General features: G+C 46.0%; 1 protein-coding gene across 1 annotated transcript; it reads right to left on the bottom strand.

Moving 5' to 3' along the window:
- Positions 1-2,783: 2,783 nt before the first annotated feature.
- LOC137911092 (HMG box-containing protein 1-like) lies at positions 2,784-7,151 on the bottom strand. Its single transcript, XM_068755512.1, has 13 exons — positions 7,113-7,151; positions 6,212-6,348; positions 6,048-6,134; positions 5,568-5,781; positions 5,314-5,434; positions 5,083-5,194; positions 4,855-4,952; positions 3,893-4,049; positions 3,670-3,814; positions 3,441-3,559; positions 3,184-3,367; positions 2,901-3,042; positions 2,784-2,792 (listed from the first exon to the last, which is right to left on the bottom strand). Exons 2-13 carry the CDS (start codon positions 6,315-6,317, stop codon positions 2,784-2,786), a joined length of 1,494 nt encoding a protein of 497 aa, XP_068611613.1. The 5' UTR covers positions 6,318-6,348; positions 7,113-7,151.
- Between the last annotated feature and the right edge of the window lie 1,163 nt (positions 7,152-8,314).

The raw sequence follows: 8,314 nt of genomic DNA, 5'->3' as shown, positions 1-8,314 counted from the left end.
AAGAAGAATCTCTGCTCAAACACACGTGGCAGACGAGGGGATGGAACTACCATGCGTCCTTAGAGTGACCTTACAAAGACTGCTGAGCGTTGCTGTTCCTGACTTCCTGTTCGCATCGCGTTGCCGCCGGGCTCTGGTCCCCCGTGCCTTCTCTAATTCACGTCCCCGGACTTTAACCTGTTTTGCTACAGCTCTGTGACTAATGTGCCAAAATAATGACTTTCTTTTCTATTTTCTTACAGTCTTTTCGTGCTTCCGTGTTGTTGTTCTTGTCGTTTTTTTTGCATATGCGAAGTGGGATCGGAAAAAATAGAAGAAAATACCAGCTGTACAAAGTGTTTGAATCTACAGGATAATGGATTCCCACAATACCCAGGGCTTATAATGGACTGAAATGTCTCCAAATCAATATAATCAATAAAAGCAGAAGTGCATTATTCGGTATTGCTCTTGGACCAATTCTAAGATCGAAGAGGAGCATCCAAACGGTGTGGGTGAAAGTTCCTGAAAGAACCAGCAGGCCAAATTACTGTATGTTTATACTGTATCTCTATAAATTTTATATTTTACTATAAAATATTTTCTAGTCATTTACAAATATAACTGTGTGGATTCTATTTGATAATTTTAGCCCGGAAATATTAATGTTTATAGTTTATGGAATATTATCTGTCTGATTAGATTCGCAGTTTAATGTCCCCGACCTTCAACCGCAAGGGTGGAAGAAAACCTTGTTTGTGATTTAACTTTCTTTTTTCTGGGAGAAAATAAAACGTCCTTGTTTAGACCCGAATCCATGCCTTTCGTTTTCTTCAGCACATTGAAAATACACAATACACGTGTGATTGCAAAGTCGTCAAGCTTTTAATGACATAATAAAGTACTGTGTTGCATCATCTCCGTGCACCGCACGATAGCGAAGACAAAAGTAATCGATGCACAAACATGAAAGCGTAAAATGAGAGATAAAACCAAGAAATGTGTGTCATTAGAGTGAATCTGGTGCATTGATGAGCCTCAGCACGCACTGAGAAGATTGAACGATCATTTGTCATTTATGCAGAACATTAGACCGTACCCGAGTCCCAACGATCGGCGGTTTTCTTTTTTTTCACGCTTGCGCTCTGTCCGCTCTGGGTTCTTGTATTTCAAGCATAATATGACGGGCGAAGCTGCAAGTCTATTTATGAAACACTAACGACCGGGTACGAAACAGCCATAATGTCACACAACGGAAAGGTTTTTCAACAAGGGGTCTGACAGCAATTTTCAATCGCCAAGACTTTGACGAGCCTCATTTAAGTTCGCTGTCAGAGAGTTTTCAGGCCTCCAAAAGCTTTAAAATATCGATGCAGCCAAACCTGCATGAGGATCAGTGCTAAAACATTTCTCTAGACCTCCACCACCTGAACCAACAGCGCTACGATGAGAAGAAGAAGAAAAACAGGCTGAATAAAAGCTTGAATAAAGTTTTCTTTTTTAATTGTCATTTATCGAAGAACTGGAACTGTTTCTTTGTCTTTGCTGCGACACTCCATACGTCTTATTTTTTATTTTGTGACTAAAACTCTTGTCTGACTTTCGTTGGCATGAGGATGAAAAGACAATTAAATAATTTCTATTTTTCACTCCATCAAGATTAAAAAAACAATTTTCCTGATTTCTGATGAGTCTTTATTAGATTATTTCTGAAAATGATAAAAAATTAATAGTTTATGGCAGAATGTTTACACCCTTTAGTGTAATAAACTATCAACTGTCTTACAAAACAAACATTAAAAATAATTCACCCCATTCCACCTTCTGTGGAAACCGTGAGTAAACTGTGAGCAACATGAACCTGCATTAAAGTTTATCTAAGAACACTTATCAATAATATTGATAAGAAATTATCTAATGGCACAACTTCAAAATCAAAAGCTGCAACATAAACGCGTTCCTGTGATGAGGTCATCTTTAGCTGCTGTGATTCAGTGTTTAGCTCGAGGAAAGAAAGCCAGAAAATAAATAAAGGTGCTTCCACGAGTACCAGTACTGCATCGTACAGCTGCAGCATGCACTTATTCTCCACGATGTATTTTTATGCGTACTACTATTTCAAGTACCTGCTGGGATTACTACATTTCTCTTTGTTAAAACTCAACCCCTCCTAGAGATGTTGGGGAATTTTGTCCCTGAACTTCTGGGATTGACTTGAATTTTGAGAAAACTAAAAAAAATATATAGTAGCAAATGTATTACCGGTATTTATATTTGTTTCATAACTAAATATATTTGATATATGGCAAGCAAAGTTACAATGTGCAGCAGTGTGTAATACACTGAGTGCAAATACAAGTAATACAGTCAAGTAAATACGTTGTATACATATCTTTATATATAATGTTCTCCGGTTTCCTCCCGCCTCCAAACACACTGTTGGTGTGAGTCTGAGCATGTGTGTTTATTTGTGTCTGGTGTGGCCCTGTGACGAGCTGGCGCCTCATCCAGGGTGTGCCCCCCCCCCCCCCCCCCCACAACCTCCACCTGTTTCATGCAGATATTGAGAAACTGATAATGAGCGGAAGTTGCTTTTTTTATGACTTCATAAAATAATCTTCTATAAAAAAATAAAATAAAACAATGTCGCTGCTCATGTTTTTCAATCAATCTGGATCTGTTGTGTGAAAATATTCGATTGTCCTTTTCTGCCACACCAGTTGTGTGTGTGTGTGTGTGTGTGTGTGTGTGTGTGTGCGCACACCCACAAGTGATGTCAACTGTTTGTCTCCCTGTCTGCAGCCTTAATTTCCCTGTTGGACACAGAGAAAGAAATTAGACAGGAGTAAAAAAGCCTTTACTTGTGTGTGTGTGTGTGTGTGCGTGTGTGTCTAGGTGTGTATGTGTGTGTGTGTTCTTACCGAGTTGCTTCGTTTGCGTTTCCAGCAATCTGGATTGAGCCTTTTCTGCTCATCTGCAAGCGCCTTGGCCTGAAGGGTGAACACCCGGCGCTCCTCACTCCGCATGTTCCTCCAGCACTCACCAAGGAGGACGCTTATTGCTCTGAAGCGCACGCACACACACACGCACACACACACACACACGCGCACACACACGCACACACACACGCACCCTTTTAGAGAGCCTGTTGTGCGTGCATTACAGAGAGAAAGAAAGTGTCTCCGCCGGGATTACGACACCCACCTGTTGTCTTTACCTGGGTACATCTGTGTGTACTCCGCCCTGCACTGCTTGGCAAAGACCATGAAGGCATTCATTGGCCGCTTGCACTTAATGGGCGTGGCATTGAGGCTTCCTGCTGTGCCGGCTTCCTGGCTTTTGGTGGGGCTTTGCCGATGAGAGTAACCAGGACAGGCATCTGCGGGATTTGTACGAGACGAGTATTTTTTAGCTTCTGTGTATCAATGCAGAGATTATTCGCCGGTGGAGGAGATTTGAACCTCGTGATGCGTCTCTGATTGGAGACACAGCTCCCCCGCTGGATTGGGAGGCCCGCCGCCGCCTGGCCATGCTGCTCAACACGTAAACGGCAGAGGAGTCCAGAGGAGTGAAGTCATAACTGAGGAGTGGACACACAACAGTAGGTGCTTCACACACAGACACACACAGACACACACACACACACACACACACACCGAATGGTTCATTTGCTCTGGAGCGTCGTTTCACCTCCTAAACGTGTCAAAGACCGGCGACTCGTCAGTGTGTTTGGCATCTCTGTGTCCCGGAGGGAGGCACACACCCCCCAGCTCCATTTCATAGCATGGTATCCCATGATGCACCACAGTCAGGCTCGGGTGAAACGAAGACCAGCCTAGTGGAAGGCAAGACGGCGTGTAAGAAGTCGCGTCGCAGACTTAGCGTCGTCACGGTTCCTCATCATCACCCCGACCTTTGTTTTTCACATAGAACGGGTGATCAAGCTGACACCGGGCCATTATGCGGGCGTGTCCAAACGCCCCAGGGTCAAAGGTCAGCTGCAGGACAGCCTGACCAGACAGCACGATCTCTGAATGCTCCACCAGCTGCAGACCCTCAGAGCCATAAGTCTGCAAAAGAAAAAGGTTTTATCAGAATTGGCAGAACAAAGCCCTCCCTTCTGAGTTTCTTCTCCTTGATTCAGGGCTCGGCAACCCAAGGCGCGCGAGCCAGGCCTGGCCCGCCAGGGTGTTTATGTTGACACGGGGAGAGTCACCCCACCACCGCTTGTTGGTGGTGGGAGGAAGACGGAGAACCCGGAGAGAACCCACGCGGACACGGGGAGAACAGAAAAACCGGAAGTTGGGTCTGAACCTGCGACCTTCTCGCTGTGAGGCAACGGCGCTAACCACTGTGCCACCCTGCTGCTCCGAGTGTGCAAGGCTAAAACACACCGCTAGGTGGTGCTGTAGCGCTGCATATCCTTCTGCTAAGCCAAGCACTTTGAGTTGTTTGTCCTTCGTAGGACACCGTAGGTTACTGCTGTTCCCCAGAGGGCGCCGTGTTTAGCGCCGTTTTCTCAACGCGAGACAAGGAACACATGAAGGAGGCTTTCCTACCGACTGCAGTAAGTTCTGTGTGTCCTGCACAACACTGACCTAAGGCACCTGGAAGATAAGTGAACGCTTTAAAATACTGCAAAAAAAAAACTGTAAAAAACAGATCATTTACAGAATTATAAATAAAGAAATAAAGACGTGTTGGCACTCTGGGCTTGAGTATATCGTAAAGTGGTACGCGTCATGGAAAGGTTACTGCAGTTTTAGTACATAATACATTAACGCTGAACTAAACTAAATACTAAATTAAGAGTAAAAACAAAGAGCCCAAAGTGAACTCAGACGCCCGAAGCCGCGGGATCCTTGCTTTATTCACCTTCAGCTCCTCATCGTTGTAGTCTTCTTCAGCACATTGCAGCTCCTCGACATCCCGCCACGCGTCGTTGGAGGCGTGGTCGAAGCGTAGGAGTGTACCTGGTGACACAGAATCGCCGCTCTGGAATAAAAGCCTCAAAGGAATCGCACATTTCAGGGTGAGAGACGGGACACGAAACACCACAGATGGGAAAAGCTTCGGCCTCTCGGTCTTCCTCGGTGGTCGTACCTTTGAGAAAGCAGTGCCAAGCAGTGGGCGGCCACGAGAAGCTCCAGCCCACGTCTTCATCGTCCGACAGAGACGATCTCGTCGACACCGCCGACCCACATTCGCTGCTCTTCTGTGGAAACATGAAGCGGTAAGAACAAAGAGGCCAAAAGGTCGGGGCTTCGGGCCGACATCGCAGCGGCGCTCTGTGAAGGATGGGGATTCAGGGAAAGGTTTAAACATGAGCTGTACCCTGCTGCGCCAGCCCTCTCTGCCCCGGCCACTGGGGGGCGACAAAGCGCTGCTGGGTAGCGGCGGGGCAGGCCGAGCGTAGGAATGTAGATCACTGCTGGTGCTGAAGAACATCTGGGAGCTGAAATTCAATGTCACAGAAGAGTTGAGGAGACGCAATCGAGCACATTGTGAAAAGTTTTCCTTGAATTACTGAATCGAAAATAGACATAATGCCCCCCCCCCCCCCCCCCCCGAACGCCCCCAGACTTTACCTGCTGAGAGGCGAGTCCTCCACCAGGGGGCTTCGGGGTCCTGTGGCAATGTGAGCCAGCTGCGTCAGCCACAGCGCGTCGGGAGGCGGGCGCTCCCGGTGCGACACCCCCGGGTCTACTGGGTACGCCGCCGGAGGAGCGGCCGGCTCCACCTCCTCCTGCACCTCCTGCAGGGCAGGGAGGTCATCTGGGAGCAGGGAGGAGCAGGAAGTTGCTCGTTGTGCTCCTGAGATTATGTTCAGTATTCATGTTCTTCATTTTTGTCATCAGTTATTCGAGTCTGAACGTTGGACACAGGCAATTCCTCCAATATGCTAATGAGGAGCTAACTCAAAGCAATCAAAGCCAGCGCTGCTGCGGTTCCCCTCTGACCCCGGGAAAGCATCCGGCCTAATCGACGCCACCTCCTCTTCACCTTCCTCCTTGTGTCATGTGACATGAACCTCGCCCTCAGGAGGCGTCTGCATTCTGCTGCTTTACCGTATTCCACGCCGGGGGAGGGGGGGAGCCGTTCTTCACAGAGGAGCAGCTCACGTGATTGGTCCCCGTCTGCGTCCATCGTCGGGTCTGAAAGGTCAACGACAGCATAACGTCTATTATTAGTCTCTCGACGAGATCGATTGATTTGATGATTCTTCTCGTACCCATCTGCTCCTCCGGGCTTTGACGCTCGGGGCCCTTGGGCGGCCCCGGTGGGGTCGCGACCTCCCAAACCATGATGTCCGTAGTCAGTCTGACTTTATAATCCATTCATGTGTTCATCACACACAAAAAAGCACAGCTGGAAGAAAGTAACCGGTATATTATTCCTCATTATTGTTGAATGTGGAATAAAAAAATAAAGTAAAATCAATTGTTGCATCAAAGCTGTTTAAACCGTCGTGGGCCAAGAACCCACAACCCACGCAGGGAAACGATCCTCCTGCTGTTATAAATGCGTTATAAATGCGTTATAAATGAGAAAACGTAAACAAATGTTTCCAATATTCCGTTTCTCACAAGCAGTTCTTATCTATTTCTCAGCGGTCTCGTCATGTGACCGCCCCCCCCCCCCCCCCGCAGCCCCGCCCTCCTCTTGTTTATAAACTTTGTGATTCTGCACGCATGCGCATAAAGTGTCCATTCATTCACCGCTGAGCGGAACGACAATACAATTTAATTAATAATAGTTCCAAAGAGAATAAGAGGTTCGCGTCCCGGTGCGGCTGCAAAGTAACGCGTAATCAAAAGTAACGTTTCATTAAAAGTAACGTTTCATTAAACTTCAGCTGAAAGTTGCGTCCACGGAAACGTGAAAAGACGCGACGCGGTGAGAAACACGTGACGCGGTGGAAGTTCAAAGAGATTCGAGCTCCAGAAACGCGTTCAAAGGGACGAGCCGAGACGGAACAACAATGAAGCTTCGGGGAGGAAATAGAAACTGTCAGTCTCAGACTTTCACTCGTTTGTCGAGTGAAGCCCAAACGCGTTCAAAGTGCGCGATGACGTCACTCATTCGGTGTTTTAAAACTCCGCAATGAGCCCAATGAACTCGGAGTAACTCACCAAAACAAAGTCTTCTGGTGCGAGGAACGGACGGCGACGACACAGCCTCCCTGCGATCCCATTGGCCCAATCTGACGTCAGTCCTTCATTCCTGCCATTCTGATTGGTCGGTTGAACGCCTTCATTTCTTATCACCGCAACAATGAAGGCACTGGGCGGGGCTAAGGTTATACACATCCAGAGGAAAATCCCGAGAACTTCCAGATAGTTCTGGTGCACAGAGACCAAATATATTCAAAGTATTTTATTACAGGCGCACTATGAGACAAGATACATAAAAAAATATCATCTAGTTATCCTCAAAATGTGTCAATCAATCAATCAATCAATGTTATATTGTGGTGCGCAACACAAATGCGTACGTCACTGGTTCCCTCACACAATGCTTAAAAAAAGTCTTGGTTGATAAATAAATACAACTGTGTACTGAGATACTAGCGACCTGCAATCCGTATTAACGGGATATACACAAAGGTTGTAATGAAAATACTTTCATTGCAGCAGCGTCGGAGGTGAGAAGCGTTCTATGAGGAGCTGTTACGTAGTAGAACACTATCTGTTTACAAGTACAAACAAATATTCGTATTCTTATTCCAACGCTATAATAACTGCAGCGAGGCTCAGATGAACGAACTGCTTCAGTGACAGCGGTGACGCACTTTAACCTGAATCGTGTCAGTTTGCTGCCCTCCAGTGGTCACAGTGAGAAACAGCAAAACACGGCATATTTCCAGTGGACTCAGTCAAAAATAAATATCACACCAAAGAAGTAACATAATTAAAACTTGGAATCGTGTTTAACTTGTTGGTGTAGATTCTCATTCATTGTAATCCTTGAAGATTTGTATTTCACCCACAAATGGCAATCAGTGCTTTTGTTTGCTTACATTTATTGATATTAAATACAATAAGATAAGATAAGATAAGAGCTTCGTGTCTTCTAAATTGGGAAATAGATGTACAAAGTAAAGTAAAGAATAAATACAGATTACGTTTCGTATTACAGAAGGAAACAGCATTGACACAATGAACCTTTATGCTGCAGTTTTGATTATTCAGGCTTACAAACACACAGTTAAAGATACTCTGACGGGATATTTATAACCACAATAGCTTTTCATTCACCCCGAGGAGGGATGAAGCTAATCAAAGTAAAGACCCCCCCCCCCCACACACACACACGCCGACAATATTTAATTAAA

This window comes from Brachionichthys hirsutus, chromosome 22 (assembly GCF_040956055.1).
Source record: "Brachionichthys hirsutus isolate HB-005 chromosome 22, CSIRO-AGI_Bhir_v1, whole genome shotgun sequence".
Taxonomy (NCBI): Eukaryota; Metazoa; Chordata; class Actinopteri; order Lophiiformes; family Brachionichthyidae; genus Brachionichthys; species Brachionichthys hirsutus.
This window is presented reverse-complemented; position numbering and strand designations above follow the sequence as displayed.